Source organism: Talpa europaea (assembly GCF_964194135.1).
Source record: "Talpa europaea genome assembly, chromosome: 15".
In the NCBI taxonomy this organism is placed as follows: Eukaryota; Metazoa; Chordata; class Mammalia; order Eulipotyphla; family Talpidae; genus Talpa; species Talpa europaea.
The window spans coordinates 38,602,117-38,622,885 of record NC_140083.1 but is presented as its reverse complement, the minus strand read 5'-3'; the positions used below and the strand labels follow the sequence as shown (position 1 = coordinate 38,622,885).

General features: G+C 40.3%; 1 protein-coding gene across 2 annotated transcripts in view; it reads left to right on the top strand.

The window, feature by feature from the left end:
• Positions 1-820: 820 nt before the first annotated feature.
• LEMD3 (LEM domain containing 3) overlaps positions 821-20,769 on the top strand; it is a gene marked incomplete at both ends in the record, with an annotated part of 60,622 nt that continues 40,673 nt past the window's right edge. For both annotated transcript variants that reach the window (XM_084255807.1, XM_084255806.1), the window contains one exon: positions 821-2,354. In XM_084255807.1, coding sequence (XP_084111933.1) covers positions 821-2,354 — 1,534 coding nt within the window. The remainder of the gene's footprint in view (positions 2,355-20,769) is intronic.

Genomic DNA, 20,769 nt, shown 5'->3' with positions numbered 1-20,769 from the left:
AAAAGTGTTAATTAAATAAGTAACTATAGGTTAGTGTGTGCTAAGAAGGAAATAAGGAGTCATGGCGTGTTCTATTGTTTTCAGTCATAGCACAAAGCAAACAAGGTTTAAACCAAAAAAAGACAACCTATTGGGGTCATCAGATTTCAGATTTTAAGAAGTAAAAAAAAAAAAATGATAATGCCTTACAAAAAACTAAGCCATGACTAGCCATTACTCATTGTACAGTGACAGATCCACTTCATCTCTTCTCCTTGTTAAAAGGAACAGCGAAAGAAACTCACTTTCCTTTTCTTTCATTTTATTTGTAAGTCAACTGGAAAGACAAAGTGAAAAGGCAGAACCTGGAGTCCGATAAGGAAACTGCCAATCTAGCCCGGCCATCGAAGTTTCTTTCAGTCTTTGGAGGTTCCCCTCCGCAGCGGGGATCTGTATAGAAAGAAAACTAAAGCCGTGAACTCCAAGGTAGAGTTCCTTGAAGAAATTTGGGCAGGAATTTGGGCCGAAGAGGTCAAGGTGCGGCTTAGCCAGAGGGAGCGCCCAAGAACAGCCCTCGGACAGACAGAGCCCAGCGCCGAGCGCCGCAGAGAGCAAGGGGCGAAGGCGCCGGCACCCGGGGCCGAGCGCGCAGAAAACCCCTCCGCTGCGGGAGCCGCGCGGCGCTCAGGTGGCCTTTCCCGCTCAGGTGAGCTCCTCCCGCGCCTCCCATTGGCCCGGGCGCCCGTGGCGCTGCGAGGGCGACGCAGCCCGGTCTAGTTCAGGGTCTAGGGCGCGCGTCACTTCCGGTAGCGCGGAGCTTGTAAAACACCCTGGAGAGAAAATGGCGGCGGCAGCGGCTTCGGCGCCTCAGCAGCTCTCGGATGAGGAGCTTTTCTCTCAGCTGCGCCGTTACGGCCTGTCTCCCGGCCCGGTGACGGAGAGCACCCGCCCCGTCTACCTCAAGAAGCTGAAGAAGCTTCGAGAGGAAGAGCAGCAGCAGCAGCACCGGCCCGGGGGCCGCGGCAACAAGACGCGGAACAGTAATAACAATAACACGGCAGCCGCCACGGTCGTGGCCGCGGGACCGGCGGCGGCGGCGGCCGTGGGGATGGGGGTCCGGCCGGTCTCGGGCGACCTCTCCTACTTACGGACTCCTGGGGGCCTGGGCCGAATGTCGGCCTCGGGCCCGGAGAGCCCCTTAGGAGGGCCGGGGGGTGCCTCCGCCGCCCCCACGGCTGGCAGCAAAGTGCTGCTGGGCTTCAGCTCGGACGAGTCGGACGTGGAGGCCAGTCCCCGGGACCAGGCCGGCGCCGGCGGCGGCGCGGGCGGGAGGAAGGACCGGGCTTCGCTCCAGTTCCGCGGGCTCAAACCGCTGTCGGCGCCCCTGGTCGCCAGCGAGGTGACTAACAGCAACTCGGCCGAGCGAAGGAAGCCCCACTCGTGGTGGGGGGCCCGGAGGCCGGCGGCTCCCGAGCTGCAGACCCCGTCGGGCAAAGATGGAGCGGCGGAGGGCGAAGACGAGGAGGGCGAAGACATTGAGGACAAGGAGCCGGAGGCGGAGGAGCCGCTGTGGCCGAGCCGGACCGTGAACGGCAGCCGGCTTCTCCCCTACAGCTGCCGCGAAAACTACTCCGACTCCGAGGAAGAGGAGGGCGACGACGTGGCCTCCCCCCGGCAGGTATTGAAGGACGACTCCCTCTCCCGGCACCGGCCCAGACGGAGCCACAGTAAGCCTCTCTCCCCGCTGACTGCGAAATCTGCCGGCAGCCGCCTGGAGACCTCGGTGCCGGGAGGGGGAGGACTCGCGATGAATGACAGGGCGGCGGCTGCCGGGAGTCTAGACAGGAGCCGAAACCTCGAAGAGGCGGCGGCGGAGCAGGGAGGAGGGTGTGATCAGCCGGACTCCAGCCCCATTCCTAGATACCGACTGAGCACTAAGAAACTGGCCCCTCTCCTGCCCCCGCCGCTGACTGACTTGGACTCAAGCCTGGATTCTTCCACGGGCTCCCTTCTTAAAACTAACAATCATATCGGCGGCGGGGCCTTCAGTGTGGACTCCCCCAGAATTTTTGCCAACAGTCTCCCTCCCGGTGCGCCGGTGGCCGCCTCCAGTTCACTCAGGATCAATCACTCCAATCATACGGGCTCCAATCACACCTACCTGAAAAACACCTACAGCAAACCGAAGCTTTCCGAACCCGAGGAGGAACTTCTCCAGCAATTTAAACGGGAGGAGGTGTCCCCGACAGGGGGTTTCAGTGCCCACTACTTGTCCATGTTTCTCTTAACTGCTGCCTGCTTATTTTTCCTAATACTGGGGCTGACTTACCTGGGAATGAGAGGGACTGGCGTACCTGAGGATGGAGGACTCAGCAGTAAGTATTAAACCCTGTGGGTAAGGCAACAAAGGGAATTTTGTGAATGGTCTGCTTGAATCGCACTTGGCATTTCACTTGAGGTGACTTCTACCTACAAGAACATGGCGAAAAACAGCGAAGTGCAACAGAGTGGGTGTTTTTGTCTTCTTTCGTTATGAAAGATCATTGGTATCATTATCAAAATGATAATCGCGTGGCTGGTTTTTAATTCTTTCTGTGTGATAAATTGGGGAAGTCAGTACGTCTTATAAAAACCCAAAATAGTACATCTGTTAGTGAAATGCTTTTATGTGTGTGACTTAAATTTTCTCCTAGCCTGAGATGCAGATGCCAGTTAATAGTTGGAAGTATTTGGATTGTTAAGGGGCATCAGGCATGCACTGATTTTTCAAATTGATATGTAAGCTCTCCTGAAGTTCTGGTTAAATAATTTATAGTATTAAGTGCCCCTGTAGGTATTTCTGCAATTTTTAAAAAAGTGAATGAATATGGAAACCAGGAATGCACAATTTGAGTTCCCAGCTCAAAGCCTCCCCTCCCAGTGAAAAATTTAGCAGTAGGGCAGTGCAGGTCCTTGCCCTCAGGTTTATCCGGATTGATTTGCATGCCCTGCCATTTAAATGACAGTAGACAGGTGTGTTCATTCATCACAAGGCCACCATCCTCTACCCAGCTGAGCACCCAGAATACAGTAGTGTTAAATCTAAAGTATCCCTGCCCTTCAACACAGGAAGATGAAGATAGATGGTTGTGTGTTCTAAGAAGAAGAAAAGGATGCAGTCATTGGTGAATACTACTTTAGAGTGCATGGTGGGGGGTACTATTTCAGATGTGAGGGATGAAGCAGGAGGTGGAGACACAGCAAGACTGGAGCGCATTCTGGGCAGAGAGTTCAGAAAGGTCTTGGGTTGAGTAAGATTCTCTTCCTGTAGGTTAGAGTGATAAGAGCACTGAGGAGGAGGAGGAGTGAACCAGAGTTTGAACTGCTTAGTCTATTGTAATTGATGCCAATACCAGAATGATGCTTGCAGAGATTAAAAGAAGGTAACTTCTCAGTGTTAGCTTCCCCTCCCTAGTCCCCCCAAAGTTTTCTTTTCATGCATCATGAATTTACAATATCGTGGTTTGTACTTAATAAAATTGGCGTATTATGTTAGTTTGTTTCAAAATAGTGAGTGATGCAGTTACCAGATTCATAAAGAGAAATCAACGTGGGGTAATTTTTGATTTGGATATAACCAAGTCTAAGAAAGTCAAATAATAGATTATTACTGTTTTATTTGATTAGAAGGGTTTGAAGAATAATGAAGTCCAGCACTTACTTTAATTGGATTCCTGAGAGCAAGAGTGTTATGTTGTGTTCCGTCCCGGTTATTTGTGAGGAAAAAGAAAAAAGGAAAGAAAGAAAGAAGGTAACGCTAGAAGTGAAATTGGGAAAGTTCTCCTAAATATCTTTCTACCAGAACACCAGCTCTGTGACATGGCCCTTTTTTAAGAGCTAAGTGCTTTATGCGTATTATCTCATTGGCTCTTCCCACCAACCCACAAAGGCTGGTTTGTAGTTGAGCTATTCTCAGTTTGTAGGAAAGGAGCATGAGACTCAAGGAAGCTGAAGATGGTGCCCATTGTTGAACAGTTCGTGACTGATAGGACTCAGATTTGATTTCAGGTTTTTTTCAAATAAAGCCCATTTTCTTAATACTACTTTCTTAACACTACTCTCTACATTTATAGAGAGCTTTCTAGATACGAGACTGCCTTTATTAATATTGACAACATAATTGAATATTTGGTAGGATTTCATGTAGAATTACTGAGGAGCACGGTTTTCAAGGTCACTTTCACATCTTTCTCCTTAATGGCAAGAAAATATTAGTTACTTATCTTGGTAGTAACTTTCAAATGAAGTAAAGTAAAAATGGTCAGGTCTGCTCAGACTTGGCACACCCCACTAATATGAAAGGAAGTAAATGGTAGTGTTTTTGCATTTCAATAAATGGTAAATGTGAGCTAGCCTGTGTGATGGAGAGAACAAAGGCTAAGAGATAGAGGATCTGGGTCCTAGGATTTGTAATCCTAGGATCTCAGACAGATACTTCTAAGTCTCAATTCTCATATGATAATGGGACTAATAATTCCTATTGTCTGTGGGGTTATTGTTGAGAACCAAACGAAATAGTTTGTTAAATAGACAAAAGATGGTATTATTTAAAAGTTTCGGCAAAATGTTGTATTCCTGGTAAACTCTAGTGTGTATGTATATATATGTATATATATATATATATATATATATATAAATAAATTGGTTCTGTAAATGGTATTTAGCAGTGTGTATCTTACCTTTTCAACATTTAATTTCTTTACATTCCATTAAATGCATATTGTAGAAATTGATAGAAATTTCTCTGAAAATGTAATGAATCCTCAAATGTTTTATATACGTGACTTACTGTATATCCTAGTAGAAGAAAGTGCCTGCTAGTTCATTTAGTCTGCATACCTAACGGTGAATAATTTTCACTCCCTGTATTTATTATAGTGGTTAACTGATGCTTCATTGGCCAAGTAGTGTGCTGAAGGAAATAGGTTTGAGTAATAATTTTACCAGAAGATTGTAGGTTCTACGTGACAGTAAGCAACAGCAAGCTTTTATTAGTTATCATTTAAGTCACCTGTAAGTTATATTAGGTTAACCTTTGAAGTAGTTCTTAATCATTTGGTCTTCAGAAATTTTTCATCATTACCGTAGTTTTATTAATTAAATTTAGATTGATTAAATTACTCTGAGCTCCATTTCTTCTATAAAACAAGGAGGCTGGATTTAGGGTGATCTTAAGTTACTTTTAGCTTCAACATTTAAGATTATGATTTTGAACTGTCCTACTCAACCAGCTCAAGGGTTGGTTAGCCTGCAATCAGATTTATCATGATAGTCCACAAAAAGAAAATAGTGGCAGAATAGACTGACTATCTTTGGCTCATGTGATCACTATTTAAAATTTATTTTTCAATTACAAAAGATGATTCCTGGGCCTCCCCTGGTGGCGAAAGCGGTTGAGCGCAGTGCTGTGAATTTGTCCACAGCCTCTGCAGTGTGGGTTCAATCCCAACCTCTGGCGAGAATCCCACATGGTGCGGCAGACCCCTCCTGTCTCACCTGCTTCTCCCTTCAGCAGTGTATTTCAGTCAGTCTGTCTATTCTGTTCACTGCTCTGTCTCTGGTGAATCCTCTCACCCTCCCTTGCATCTGGCCTGTACCCTGGTTCTTGTATGCATGAATAAATAAATCTAAAAAAGAATTTAAAGATGATTTCTGTAGAAAATTTGAATAGAGGCCTATAAAGTAAAAGATACATAGGGATTTTATACCTTTCCTCCTATAGTCTCACGCTCAACCCTGGTAGAAATTAACTCAAATACTAAGTAATTTCTTAATGTTTTTTATGTAACAGAACATTCATGTGTATGTGTATATACACTTTCATTCAATGATAAGGTGATTTCTGTGTTTTATACAATACATTAAGTATCAGGAATATATTGTGAATGAGAGGAAATATTTTGTTTATGGAGCTTACATTTTAGCAGGGAAAATGAACAGGTAAATAATTTTAGATAGGGACAGTAGCTAATACACGATCATATTAGTAACTTTTGGGAACTGGGATGAAGTGGTATGCAGTATCACATACAAGGTGGGCTCACCTTTTAAGGAGGTGATGTTTGAATTGAGAGCCAAATGTCTTGAAGGAACATTGAAAGGATGAAAAGCATTTTAGGCAGAAGTAACAGGAAGTGCAAAATCCCAGAGCACGAAATAGCCTGGCATTTTGAAGTGTTGGAATAGAATGATGGTCTGTTTGGGACATAGTAAAGTAGGGGGAGAATTGCATATGATGAAGTCAGAAGTAAGAAGTAGGCAGAGCCAAATCATAAAGGACTTAAAGTCCTTGAGGGCCATAGTAAAGAGTCTGAATTTTAAGTAACATCCTACTAGCATTCTGCAGCTGTTTTTTCATGTGACCTTGCATCATGGGCAACTTTCAATCTATGAAGTTTAAGTACAAAGGCATAACTTTAAAATCTCACTTTCCACTCCTTCCTTACCCGTCTCTGCCATCTTGAAAATGTTCTTCATCCCTTTATTCTGTAGCTATTCATTACTCTTTTCAGCCATTCACTCAACCCCTGTTTAGTTTTGTTTTCTTTACCATCCATTTCTTTGTAATGTCTCTGCCACCAATTACTCAACTGCCAAATTCAAGAAAGACTATTTAAAGTTTTTTTTAAGATTTATTTATTTATTTATACAAGAACTGGGGTACAGGTCAGAGACGCAGGAGGGTGAGAGAATTCACCAGAGACAGAGAGGGGAGCAGAACAGGCAGACAACCGAAAACACTGCTGAGGGGTGCAGTGGGCAAGACAGGAGAGGTCTGCCACGCCATGTGGGTATCTCCCTGGTTGGCCAGGAATCGAACCCACGCTGCAGAGGCTGTGGACAGCTTCACAGCGCTGTGCTCAACCCACTGTGCCACCAAGGAGGCCCAAGACTTTAAAGTTTTTATCTTTAGTTCTCTGGTACATTCAATACATTGACAGCTCCATTCTTCATGAAACACTTTTTTCGAAACGTCTGTCTTGGATTCTTGGGAGCTTTACTAGTATGTGTCTTGCTGTATTTTTCCTTTCATCATGGAAATTTGGTTTTCTTCTTGCTTCTTGTATGTCTATTTTCAGCTCCTTCTTTTTTCGAAACTTCTGTATCACCACTCTGTTTTTAGTTACTCCTGTCTTCCTACCTTTTAAACATGGGTGATCTCTGAAACTATTACCTTTGACTTTATCCTTTTGTACAATTTCCTTAGACAGATTCATCCACTCCTGATGAATGCCCTTGTCAGTTTTTTATTTTCACCGTAGATCACGTTCCCGAAATCTAGATTTACCTGTTTGCTTACAGGTTTTCCCTGCTGTTCAAAAGTAGAACGTTCCTATTTGGTATGATGCTGTCGGTTTTTTGAGGGGGTTGGGAATGCTGAAACAAAACTGTCCATATAAATTAATGATTATACAATTCTTGGACTCAAAAAAGAATCTACTAGCCCATGTCAAATATCATTCTAATATTGGATGGGGTAATCTTAGACAATTTCTAACAAGTGGATCAGAGATACCAATACTGTGTACTTACCTTTTTTTTTTTTTTAAGATTTATTAATTTTTGCATAGAAGTGGGATGTGGGCCAGTGGTGCAGAGGGTGAGAGGATTCACCAGAGACAGAGTGAGGAGCAGAACAGGCAGTTCTGCTGAAATACACTGCTAAGGGAAGCAGTGGGTGAGATAGAAGCAGTCTACTGTGCCATGTGGGTTAGCTCCCTGGCCAGGGAGTCTGTGGTTGTGGTGGTGCTGAGCCTTAGCCTAAGCCACCAGGGAGGCCCTACTGTGTACTTACCTTTCTTTACCTTGTTTCTCTCCCTGTGTTCCCTGTTTTAATTAATGCTGTATCTGTCCACCCAGAACTTAAGCTTGAAACCTGGACTTTGGCAAGATTCCTTACTTTCCTTTATCGTCCTACCAAATCTCAAACTTCAGTCTAATAGGTAGCCCAAATCCTGTTTCTGCCTCCTTCATATCTTTTTAATCAGTCTATTTCTTTCCATCACTACTATATTAACATAGTTTCTTGCCTGAACTAACAAGTGCTCCAGCTTCTAGACTCTCTTTCAGTCCATTTTTCAGCGTCTGATCAGTAGTTCTAAAACAAAAATGTGCTAATTCACACTCTTGCTTAAAATGACTTAATGGTTTTTCCTTACATATTGGATAAAATCTAAATTCCTTGGCTAGCCTATTCATGATCTGATCATCCCTGCTCTTTAGAGCTTCATTTTCTACTGTTTCTTCTCATCACACTTTATTTTGTGGAACATTGGAGCTTTCTGTAAGACTACTTGTTTTTCGCTGAATAAGTCATGAAATTTTATGCTTTTATGCCTTTGCATATGTTATTACTTTCTTTGGTAATACTGTTTCTTCCTCTGTCTTCTCTAACCACTCTTCATTCTTAAAAGTGCCATCTCTGGATATCCTCTCTTGCTTCCTATCTGTACAGTTTGGCCCATCATTCTCTGCTGAAATAAGATCATATTATGCATCCTTCATAGCATTTATTACAGCACATTATAACATGTATGTCATTGTGCTAGGTAGATTACAGCTCCTTGAGGTACTATTTCTTTAACAAGAACTGAATTAAATTGAATTTACAGAGTTCAAGGGCACAGGCTTTTCACTCAGGTCTGTGTTTGAATCTCTTAACTCTGACTTTTTTATATAATCCATTTGTGTCATTAAAAATGAAAGGTAATACCTTTAAGCACATCTGAGGTGAGATATCTATATATAAATTTCTATATATATCTATATCTATATCTATATCTATATAGATATATATAGATATAGTGTTTAGTGTTGTTGTATAGTAAGTTAGTATAGTAAGTCATATTAATATCCTTGGTGCAAATAAATTATTCAGTTAGTACTTGTTGGTTAAATGGTCACATGTCAGGATATTATATGACAAGTGCCACGTTTTTATGAAAGGGAAGAAATTCACTGTGATCTGGATCAGTCTCAAATCATTGAAGGCCCTGATACTAAGTACTGATTAGGTCCAACAGTGGGAATTCATGAAAGTTTTGAAGCAGAGGACTAGTATGATCAAATTGATCTTTTAAGAAGGATAAACTGATGACAGTATAAATGATGGAGTAACCGTATTAGAAAGAAAGAGTGGGGTGATAGGGACTACAAATAGTATGCTGAAAACCTGAAGGAGGCTGGTAACTGTGGGGATGAAGTAGGTTCTGTGAGTGAGAGAATCTGTTTGAAAAGGATATATAATACTTAGTGACTGTTTAGTCAAAGATTATTCTGTGGTCTTAGCCTGGATGACTGAGGGAATGGAGATCTGTTGACAGGAATGAGAGTTGAAAAGGGATTGTGTTTGGGGAAAAGTAATATAGGAAAAATGGGTTTAACTGGAGCTATTGCTTGACTTTTTCAAGTGGAAATATTCTGTAGGCTGTTGCATAAGTGGATTAAAGGTGAGAGACTCACTTTGATGTGAATACTACTAGTACTATTTACTGAAGGAATAAAAATACTTTTAACTTTTGTGGGTTTTTTTAAATGTGATTTTAGAGATACGAGTAAATATTACAAAGAGGTACCATAGTTTTTTCAAATATATTTTTACTTTTTCAAGTAAATAGACTAACCAAAAAGTTCAAAACTTGGTATCTGTAATGATTATAGGCGGTAAAGATTTTGAAAAATAGTTGTTGCCTTCATTCTTGAAGAATGAAAACCGATTTATGTTTGAAGTTTTTCAAAGTTGATTACAGTGTAAGCAGAAAAAAAAATCATCAACCTCTAAAAATATTCTTGGGAGCCCCAGGGGTTTATATATCCAAGTTTGATTAAAAAAATTAAAATCTGTGAAAATGTTATTTATTTGAGAATTATTTCTAGACTAAATTAAAATAATTATTAGAGTGAAAGCTTGTGAATTTCCCAAGAGTATATCCTTGTAGCTTAGTATGAGGAAACATTGGTTTATATACTATAACTTGCATTGTTAAGGTGCACCCCTGGGCCTCCCTGGTGGCGCAGGCGGTTGAGCGCTGCGCTGTGAGGCTGTCCATGGCCTCTGCAGCGCAGGTTCCATCCCCACCGGCTGGCGAAAATCCCACATGGCGAAGCAGACCTCTCCTGTCTCGCCCACTGCTCCCCTCAGCAGTGTGTTTCATCAGTCTGCCATCAGTCTGCCAGTGTTCCCCACTCTGTCTCCGGTGAATCCCTTTACCCTCCCGTGCATCTGGCCCGTACCCCGGTTCTTGTATAAAGAAAGAAATCTTAAAAAAAAAAAAGTGGGGCCTCCCCGGTGGTGCAGTGGTTGAGCGCTAGGTTGTGAAGCTCTCCACAGCCTCTGCAGCACCGGTTCGAGCCCTGGCCACTGGCGAGGGTCCCACATGGTGCGCAGACCTCTCCTGCAGCCCGCTGCTCCCCTCAGCAGTGTATTTCGTCAGTCTGCCTGTTCTGTTCCCTACTCAGTCTCTGGTGAATCCTACTCAGTCTCTGGTGAATCCTCTCACCCTCCCGCTCATCTGGCCTGTACCCCAGTTCTTGTATAAAATAAATAAATAAATCTTTAAAAAAAAACCAAAAAAACAAAAAAGTGTCTTAAAGAAAAAAAAAAAGATGCTCCCCTGGCTTTGAATGGTGGCCCATGCACGTACTTTTTTTTTTTTTTTAAGTAAAGGCAGTTGCTGAATCACCATAAACTCAATGCCCTCATCTGTGAAATAGAGACAAGTGAGAACTGAATGAAATAAGTGAAAGGTACTTGGCTCAGTGTATGACACATAGTAATAACAGTGGCATCTAACCTTTAGGTGGCACTTTTTGGCAGGTGCTGATCTAAACAATTTCAGGTGTTATGTAAGCATCATTGGTTAAGTGTTTATCACATTTCACAGATCAAGAGACTAAGGCATGGCGAAGAAAAGTAATTTGCCAGGGTCATGTAACTAGTAAGTGCAGAGGCAGTGTTTGGAGACAGTGACTGATAAGCACTCTGCTAAATTGCATTTTTTTTTTTCCTGCTAAATTGCTTTTAATATATGTAAATATATAAGTATTTTGTATGTGTTCTGTAGTATTGTTACCCAGAAAACTGTGAAGGCTGTATATGCGTGGGTAAAGTAGATTAATGCATAAAGTCCTAGAAGTGCCAGAAATAATCTGAAATCAAGTAACTTTAGGACAAGACACTACAAATTTATATTCACTCAACAATTTGGAATTATGTGGAACTATCCTTATTTAAAATTTTAGACTAAGTTATTAATATATTGGGGGATTATCACACAAACTATGACACAGTATGTAAAACAGTAAGATGTGACTACAGTTTCTAGTTTTTAAAAGATTTGCACAGCCTCAAGTAGGGAAAATGGCCCTCTGATTTGAATCACCACTTTATTTTTTTGTTTGTTTTTGAAATTTATTTAATAATTTTTTACATCATTTTTCATTTTTGTACAATGTATGCATTTTCCTTGGTTATAGACCCCATAAAATACCCACTACCCATTCACTGTGAACTATCACCATGGCCCCCTGTGCTCTTCCCACTCTTGTTTTGATCCTACTCCCTTCTCCACCCTCCGCAGTATGTCTCTGGTTTATAGTTGCCTGTTGATTTTGATTTTTACTTTATTATAATTAGTTTTTTTCCCCCTGATCTCTTATTTGGATCCTCTGCATTCCTGCTATAAGTGAGACCATCCAGTATTTTTCTTTTTCTTTCTGGCTTATTTCACTGAGCATGATTCCTTCCAGCTCCATCCATGTTCCTGCAAATGGCATGAGTTTTTTTTTTTTTTAATATTTATTTATGCATACAAGAGCTGGGGTACAGGCCAGAAATGTGGGGTGTGAGAGGACTTGCCAGAGACAGAGTGGGGTACAGAACAGGCAGACTGAAATACACTGCTGAGGGGAGCAGCGGGTGAGACAGGAGAGGGCTGCTACACCATGTGGATTTCTCCCTGGCTGGCCGGGGATTGAACTCATGCTGCAGAGGCTGTGGATTGCTTCATAGTGCGGTGCTTAACCCCTTGTGCCACCAGGGAGGCCCATGAGTTTATCTATTTTGATTGCTGAGTAATATTCCATTTTGTACATGTACCACATCTTCTTGATCCAGTCATCTATTTTTGAGCATTTGGGTTGTTTCCATAGCTTACCTATTGTAAATAGTGCTACTGTAAACATAGGGGTGCAGGTGCCCTTTAATTAATGTTTTTGTGTCCTTTGGGTGAATACCTACGAGTGGAATTGCTGGATCATATGGAAGCTCCATCTTTAGTAGACTGAGGAATCGCCACACAGCTTTCCATTGTGGTTGCACCAGTTTGCACTCCCACTAGCAGTAGAGTTCCTTTTTCTCCACAACCTCGCCAACATTTGTTGTTGCTAGATTTTTTTAATATGTGCCATCCTCACTGGTGTAAGATGGTATCTCATTGTAGTTTTGATTTGCATTTCCCTGATTACAAGTGATGTTGAACATTTTTTCATATGCCTGTTGGCCATTTGCATTTCCTCTTTGGAGAAGTTTGTTTTTAGCTCTTCTGCCCATTTTTTGACTGGGTCATTTGTTTTTGTTGAGTCTCATCAGCTCTTTGTAGATTTTTGTGATCAGTCCCTTATCATTAGTATTGTGAATCGCTACTTTAAAACTTACTTTTTCCATTGTTCAAGATATAAGAGGTAAAGACATTTAATAATATGTTTGTTCTCCCTTTTTTGCTTTTTAAAAATAAATTTTATAGGTATTTTCTCTATATTCAGTATGAGTGAAGCAATTAATGATTTCAGAGATACTTTAAAAATTAGATATTTTTATGATTCCTCAGTAGAATTTTGAGGCTTTAAAGCTGCCTTCTACTTGCCTATTAATTGTTCTGTATTAGCTTTACCTGCCTGAGCAATGTTCTATGTAAATAAAAGGGATCTTAATGCAAAGAGATATTTCTAACCTAAGTTCAAAAATATATTTAATTTGGTTTATAAGTAGTTTAAAAATGAAGTATACCTTAAACTTTTGGAAGTCTCCCCTAAAATATAAGGTAAACAAGTGGTAGCTTCTTATGAAAATTATGTTACTAGTGGTATATTTTTATTCATAATCTCTGAGGCTTGGTTTTTGCATCTGTCAAATATAGGAATAGTAAAATCAGCTGTACTTTCAGCCAGTGACTTCTAGGAAACTAATGTGATAGTGTCCATGGAAATGTTTTGGAGAAATTTGAAGTCCTAGGTAACTGTGTATTTTTAATACTCTAAGTTAGGACTTCTATAAAGTCTATAGTAAGCTATGGTAGTCTAAGCAAGACTCACTATGACATGTACTGTCAATAATGTTAATAAATAAAGGAAGAGCTGGTTAAATTTATAGTCCTTAATAGTATTTTAAAACCTTTCTCTTAAACTGTCTGTGTAGATAAAAGGCGTCATCTTTTTACATTACCTATTTCATACCTTATCTCCAAGCACTGAAAAAGAATGTTTTTCTTTTTGGGCCTCCCCTGGTTGCAGTGGTTGAGCACTGGGGCGCTGGGTTGTGAAGCTGCCCACATCCCTTGCAGCGCTGGGTCCCACATGGCTCGACAGATCTCTCCTGCCGCATCCACTGCTCCCCTCAGCAGTGTACTTCGTCAGTCTGCCTGTTCTGTTCCCCGCTTTGGCTCTGGTGGTGAATTCTCTCACCTTCCTGCGCTTCTGACTGTACCCAGTGCTTGTTTAAATAAATAAATGAATCTTAAAAAAAAAAAAAAAGACTTTAAAAAGTTTTTCTTTTTGCAGTTATATTAATTTGATAGGTTATGAGTTTAATAGTTTGAAACTAGATTTTAGCTTCACTGACCACAGAAGGTAGAATTGCTGATAGGAAAGTCAAGAGATGGTATCCATTGCTTTAATCCAAATAACAGTGAATTTGAGACAGAAAAACTTTTTCTTAGGGTTAAGTTCTTAACATTGTTTGAAGAACAGACAGTACCTGCAGCTGGTAGAGAAGGATGGCCTGTCACATGCTGTTCTAGCTTGTAAGGTACTATGAGTACTTTCACTGGTAAAGTGGGAAGATAAGTGTCTCTATGAGTAGGGAATAATTAGGGTAGTCAGGAGATTGGGTGGTATAAAATAACAAAATGATTTTGATAAACAGGATATTATGATCATGCTACTTACATTACAAGGAATTTAAAATGCATTAGGATCATCAGATAATTCATATGAAGCAAATACTGACATTTTTATCCCATTTTGTATTTATAATTTTATTAGACATAATGTTTAGACCTTTAACCCTACATATCTAGATTATTATCATTTTTTACCCACTGGTATGTTCGCATACTTGCAGTATAAAAAGTGTTGATATTTGTTACATTGTTTTTGTGTACTAAAGCTTCAGATCCAGTAAGTGTTTTATACTCTGACCTAACTCAATTCAGACTAGCCACATTTCAAGTCCTCAGTAACCCATATGTGCCTAGTGGCTACTAGACTGCCCTGAGTTGTTGGTTTGATGAAATCTAATGGCTACTAAATTTTGAATCTTACATTGTGCCATGCATTGTGTTTTCTGTAATATTTTCAGTTAATCTTATGGTTCTGATGGAGGTTTTATTCTCATCAGTATAGTGAGGTATAAAAACATTGATTTGTTTAAGGTCCAACAGGTAATCTGGCAGAATAGGGAATTAAAACTAAATCTGACACGGGCCTCCCCGGTGGCGCAGCGGTTGAGCACTGGGTTGCAAAGCTGCCTGCAGCCTCTGCAGCGCCGGTTTGGTTTGATCCCCGGCTGCTCCCCAGCCACCGGAGGAGGGTCCCGCATGGCGCACAGACCTCTCCTACTGCCCGCTGCTCCCCTCAGCAGTGTACTTAGGTCCTTCTGCCTGCTCTACTCCCTGCTCTGGCCTCTGGTGAATTCTCTCACTCTTCGGTGCTTCTGACTGCCCAGTGCTTGCTTAAATAAATAAATAAATAAATAAATAAGCAAACATTAAAAAAAAAAAAAAACCAAACTAAATCTGACACTAAATCCCTTTTCTTGTTCTCTATTGCACTGTTTTAAAATGTGGACATTTACTTAGGGCATATAGGTAAATGAGATTTAATTCTGCCACTGCTCAGCAATTTTTGAGTCACTGCAGTTACTTATGATTTTGTTACTCCTTTTTTTAAGGTATAAAAGCTTCTTAAATGGTATACTCTAAATTCTCACCTTTTATTTGGTCTATTCCTTCACATTCTTTTCACCATTTCTTCTTCAAATTTTCACGTAGGAAGGAGAAGTGACTTTTTTACTTTGGCACATGACAACTCTGTGAAATAAGAAGGTCAGCTCCTTTTGAGAAAAATGAAAACAGAATGACCAGAAAAAAAAATATTTTTAATGCTTTCAGTACCTCACTCAGAAAGATTTGGGGAAGCTTTTTTTTGCATAGTTAGCTCTTTGAGTTTTAAATATTTCTGGGGCCTCCCCGGTGGCGCAGCGGTTGAGTGCTGGGTTGCGAAGCTGCCCGCAGCCTCTGCAGCGCCGGTTCGATCCCTGGCTGCTCCCCGGCCACTGGAGGAGGATCCCACATGGCTCGCAGACCTCTCCTGCCGCCCGCTGCTCCCCTCAGCAGTGTGCTTCTGTCCTTCTGCCTGCTCTGCTCTCCGCTCTGGCTCTGGTGAATTCTCTCACCCTCCCGCGCTTCTGACTGTACCCAGTGCTTGTATAAATAAACAAACAAACAAATAAATACTTAAAAAAAAATCTGTTATTTTACAAGGTGTTATTTTATGGTGGATATATACTTAGCAACATCTAATGAATTTGAATATAATTTATTTGAATTATATTTGGATCCCTAAAGAATGTTTGCTCATAAAGACAAGTTGTTTATTTCCAAAAGGAAAAGGGGACAGTCCTTAATTTTGAATTTTTAAAAGGAATTATAGATATTGATTACATTTTGGAATTTGTTTTCAAGATTTCATAGTGATGGAGGGAGAGACAGTGGGGAACAGAACAGGTAGACTGAGTGAAATACACTGCTGAGGGGAGCAGCGGGTGAGACAGGAGAGGTCTGTTGTGCCATGTGTGATGCTCCCTGGCCGGCTGGCTGGCAATTGAACTCCTGCTGCAGAGGCTTCAGGCTTCAGATTGCTTCATGGTGTGGTGGTTAACCCCTTGCGCCACCAGGGAGGCCCGGTGATTGTACTTTAAATGCAGTATCTTTATTAGCCCAAATTCTAGTTCCAAGGCGTGAAAGTTTTGATACTGAGAAATTCAGGCGCCATACAAGGTTTTTGGCAGAGTCTTGTTTTAGGTCTTCTCTTTTATATTTCCCTGCCCCACAGATTTTTTTTTAAGATTTATTTATTTATGCATACAAGAACTGGGGTACAGGCGCCAGAGGTGTAGGGGGTGAAAGGATTCACTAGAGACAGAGTGGGAACAGAACAGGCAGATTGACTGAAATACACTGCTGAGGAGAGCAGCGGGCGAGTCAGGAGAGGTCTGCTGTGCCATGTGGGTCACCTCCCTGGTCTGGGATCAAACTTGTGCTCCAGTGGCTGTGGATAGCTTCATAGGTTACGTCTTAGCCCCTTGCACACCAGGGAGGCCCCTCACAGATATTTTTTAGAACTCTTACCATTTCTTCCCAGTAGCTCCGTGGCATAGACAAATAGGGATGAAATGGTAGTATTTTGTCTTATTTTATAAACTAAATACTGTCTACTTTTTAAATTTATGCTAGAATTAGGAAAAGAGAAAAAGCTAAGATTAATCCTTTTCCCTCTTACATTGATGTGTAGTCACAAAACATCCCATTTTACAGAGAGTTCCCCAAGATCACACATGGTAAATATTAGAGTTTGTATTCCTTGCTCCAGAGTTGTTTTTTTTTTTTTTCCCCATTTTACCCCACTGTCTTTCAATGTGAGGAGATACTTTTTATTCATATAAATGATATAACTTCAAAAGTAAGCATTACTTAGAGGAAAAGTTATATCTTATAGATGGTCCCTGTCTTATGAGTTTTAAGTTACTATTTTTTGACATTATGATGGTGTGAAAGCAGTGCTTATTCAATAGAAACTGTACTTCAAATTTTGAATTTTGATATTTTTGCTCTGGCTAGTGATATTCTTTCGTGATAATGGGCAGTGTTAGTGAGCCACAGCTCCCAGTCAGCCACGCCATCACAAGGGTAAAGCAACTGATACTGTACATTCTTAGTTTCAGTGCAGTATTCAATAAATTACATGAGGTGTTTGCCACTTTGCTTATAATAGACCTACTGTTAGATGCTTTTGCCCAATTCCAGGCTAGTATAATTATTCTGAGCTTATTTAAAGTAGGCAAGGCTAACCTGTTATGTTCAGTAGGTTAGGTGTGACTTATAGCAACTTACGGATTTTTTTGGAATGTATTTAAATTTTTTCAATCTATGAAAAAAACTACATTAATGCTGTATCATCTAAGAGGAAAAAAGAATAAAACTATCATCCAATTGCTTTGAAAATATTTAGTACCCTTTAAAAAATTCCATAATATTTTGGTTAAAGAATGAGAGAACTCTATGGTGTGCCCATGCCTGAATTTTGTTGTAGGCAGATTATCATTTCAAAAAGCATTTTTAAAAGTAGGAGTGTAATATTCTGTTAAGTTGGTTTAGATGCTTGTTTTTGTTTAAGCAAACACCTCCCATATTCTTTAAAATTTTTGTAAGGATTATAATGTGCAATAAAAGATATGGAGGCTCGTTAGTAACTGCTTGGTAGTGAAGAACCATAGTACTAGAGTTAATGAGAGAAAAATATTTACGTGTGATGTATGGTTTTTGAAGTCAGAGCATCAAAGCAAAAACTAAGTAAGCATGGTCAAAAAGCCATTGAAAAGTACCTTGGACTTGGGTGGGGTGTTGTGTCTGCCCCAAGTCCAAGGTACTTTTCAGTGGCTTTTTGACCATGCTTACTTAGTTTTTGCTTTTATGCTCTGACTTCACATAAATATTTTTCTCTCATTAACTCTAGTACTGGTACTATGGTTCTTCACTACCTTAGAGACTGCTTTGTAGTCTCTTGAAAAGGCCGTTTTTTCCCCCTCTAGTATAGCAATACACTTATTTTAGTACCTGATAAAGCATTAAGAGCCGTAAGATCAAAAGTCCTTAAGTACCATTAAACATTAGAATCATAATGTTTGAAGTATTCACAGTAAGAGAGCCACAAGGAAACACCAGTTGAAGGAACAGCATATCAGTTTGTCTAGGGCACATGCTTACTGATTCTAACAGCCAGTAGAATGATTGTGGGAAGTTGCATGCATCATTTGTTTTTTATTCATTCACATATATTTATTCGTATTTTCCTTAGTTACAAGTAGACATTGTCGAAGTTAGAAGTAGCCATTAGGTAAGAATTTGGTGTGATACTAGTGTATGTATATTTGTATATTTTCTGTCCAGTGTGTTCATGTAGAATTATGGTTTTTACTTCTAAGATCCCATTCATTATAACCAGCAAAAACAAGTGTTTAGCCTAGTTTACTACATGTTAGAACTGCTTATGTTTTGTTTTTTTAATGGTTTTGTTTTTGACTTAGTGATAACACACTTAAATTTTTTTATTTCTTAAAGTGACTTTTCTGTTTTTGTCTCTTCCAGAGCTAAAATTCAAGATGTAATTTTGATGTAATTGTTCATCACATTGCTCATTAAGTCAGTGATGGGGATTTTCATTTTAGCTGCAAATTCAGTTTATATGTTTGTTTTGTTTTTTCATGCTTTGTCTAGATAGATCATGCTCATTTCCCTTTTGTCAGAACTTTGTTCCTTGTTTCCATTTGAATCCTGGAATGAGGACTACTATCATTTCCTTTTTTTTTTTTTTCTTAGTTTCATTCACCTTTTTCTTGCATTGTACCTTTTCAACCTTCAGTTTCCTTTTTTTTTTTAAGATTTATTTATTTATGCATACAAGAACTGGGGTACAGGCCAGAGATGCAGGGGGTGAGAGGATTCACCAGAGACAGAGTGGGGAACAGAATAGGCAGATAGACTGAAACACTGCTGAAGAGAGCAGCAGGCAAGTCAGGAGAGGTCTGCTATGCCATGTGGGTTATTCCCCGGCTGGGGATCGAACTCGTGATGCAGTGGCTGTGGCTAGCTTCATAGGTTGCGTCTTAACCCCTTGCGCCACCAGGGAGGCCCCAGTTTCCTTTTTTACATGTTGTCTTTCTGCTACACAAAACTAAACTGGTGGCAGCATTTATTATTTCTGGTCACTTGTAATTAAGAATGTTATTAAGTAAAAGACCTTTTGTATGGGAAATATATGTTGCTTTTTTGCATGGCAGAGGAGATAGACTGTGCAGTATATCACAGATCCCTTTTTGATCCCTTTTGGATCTCCAAATCCTCATTTGGCAATTTCTTTCAGAACAGACCTTGTTATAATACAATTTCACTTGTATTCTTGGCACTGTAAGCTTGAGGAAGTGTTGTAGCCAGTCTCCAGTATGTAACAGTTAGTGTTTAAAATCTCTTAGGACAGTGAGCTGTAACCATGTTTAATAAATTACAGTATTATATTAGCATAGATTCTTTTGGGTGCCAAGTTAGCTGTTGCACAGATGCTTGGTATTATTTATAGGTTTATATCTAACCTTTGTGGGTTGACTTGCTTTTATTTTTCTATTCACTTGTCACTGTGCAGTAGCATAATTCTTTATAACTGGCGTTTGTGTAAAGATAGTTTTCATGAAGAAATCTGTGAAAGTACTGAAAAAGCTGATCACTCAAAAAAATTGTTTTTAAAGATTTATTTATTTATTTATACAAGCACTGGGTACAGTCAGAGGCGCGGGAGGGTGAGAGAATTCACCAGAGCCAGAGTGGAGAGCAGAACAGGAAGAGTGATGAAGTACACTGCTGAGGGGAGCAGCGGGCGGCAGGAGAGTTCTGCATGCTATGTGGGACCCTCGCCAGTGGCCGGGGATCGAACCGGCGCTGCAGAGGCTGTGGGCAGCTTCGCAACCCAGCGCTCAACCGCTGCACCACTGGGGAGGCCTGTAACACATCTTCTTGATCCTATTGTCTGTTGATGGAATTTAGGCTGCTTCCGTGTCCCAGCTATTATAAATAATGCTGCTTGTGAATATTGTGGAACATAAGGGTTTTTTGTGTTTCATATACTTTGGATATATCTCAAGAGGGAGGTTGCTGGATCATAACTGCATTTCTGTTTTTAGGCATGAAATGGTATCTAACCATGGTGGTTTTAACCTGCATCTCTCTTTTTGGAAGTGCTAAACCTTTCTTTACATGTGTGTTGGCCTTCTGGATATCTCCTCTGGTGAACTGTCTATTCATATATGCTGTCCAGTTATTAATTGATTGCTTTTTATTTTTAAATTGAGTTTTTTAATATTTGGATATTAATCATCATAAATTATAGATCATGCAGATATTTTCTCCCATTCAATAGGGTTTTTTTAAAATCATCTTACATTTTCTTTCACTGTATAAAAGTGTTTTAACTTGAGATAATTTTCAATTATTTTTAGTTTCCTTGGCATAGGGGTGGAATCACCAAAACATTTTTATTGTTTATACCATGGAATATATCGCCAGTGTTTTCTCCTATTATTTTATTGCTGCAGGTCATATATCTAAATCTTTAATTCATTTATTTTTATTTATGGGGTTAGCAAGTGATCCAACTTTATCCTTTTTTTTTTTTTAAAGATTTATTTATGCACACAAGAACTGGGGT